Source organism: Buceros rhinoceros, unplaced genomic scaffold, assembly GCF_000710305.1.
Source record: "Buceros rhinoceros silvestris isolate BGI_N320 unplaced genomic scaffold, ASM71030v1 scaffold34436, whole genome shotgun sequence".
NCBI lineage: Eukaryota > Metazoa > Chordata > Aves > Bucerotiformes > Bucerotidae > Buceros > Buceros rhinoceros.
The window spans coordinates 12437-13158 of NW_010416382.1; the positions used below are offsets into that span (position 1 = coordinate 12437).

A 722-nucleotide genomic window follows, 5' to 3' on the forward strand; every position below is an offset into this window, starting at 1 on the left:
CAGACAGACGTTTGGGAGGTCTGTCAACCCCCCAGGGGCCAGCCAGGGCAGGTTCTCAGCCTGCCTGGGCAGGGGGGAGGCTGAGACCTGGGCACCATGGGGTGCTCCTTGAAGGTTCAAGCATCTCCCTAGTTTAGACACTTCAAATTATCCAGTCCCTTCAATCACGCTTGATTTCTAGAAGAAAGGACACACGGCCACAACCATGCCGGAGAGGCTGCTGGCAGGCGGGCTTCCCTGGGCAGCGGGAAGGCTGCGGCGTTGGCTTTGTTTGGGAACGGTGGTTGAGAGGGACAGCATCACCGTGGGAAACTGCAGCCACGTGGGGAGCAACCCCACAGCCTCCTCCTCCAGGCGAGGATGGGCAGCACCAGCTCCCACAGCTCCCTCTCCCTAATTTCTAAAGCATCCCAGAGATTTTTTTGCTCCTGTCCTTTACCTTAAAGTAGATGGGCTCCACTTTGTGCTTGAGTGCATGGGCCTTGCCCACCAGGGCCAGAACGGAGGAGACCTTTTCGGAGTCATTGAGGTTCTCCACCACAGTGTTAATGGCACCCATGACCCGCCGAGCATGCTTACGCAGTTGCAAGCTCCTCTCCATCTCCAGCGGGTCCTCCATGTTCTTGAACTGGCTGAAGTACTGCTTGGCCGAGGGGAAGTTGACAAAAAACCTTCAAGAAAGAATAGACACAAAATACCATCAGGAGGGTGAGAGCAGGCTG

General features: G+C 56.4%; 1 protein-coding gene across 1 annotated transcript in view; it reads right to left on the minus strand.

The window, feature by feature from the left end:
* CYGB (cytoglobin) overlaps positions 1-694 on the minus strand; it is a gene marked incomplete at its 5' end in the record, with an annotated part of 1120 nt that extends 426 nt beyond the window's left edge. Inside the window, 1 exon segment of the mRNA XM_010137786.1 lies at positions 440-694. Coding sequence (XP_010136088.1) covers positions 440-694 — 255 coding nt within the window.
* Positions 695-722: the final 28 nt, after the last annotated feature.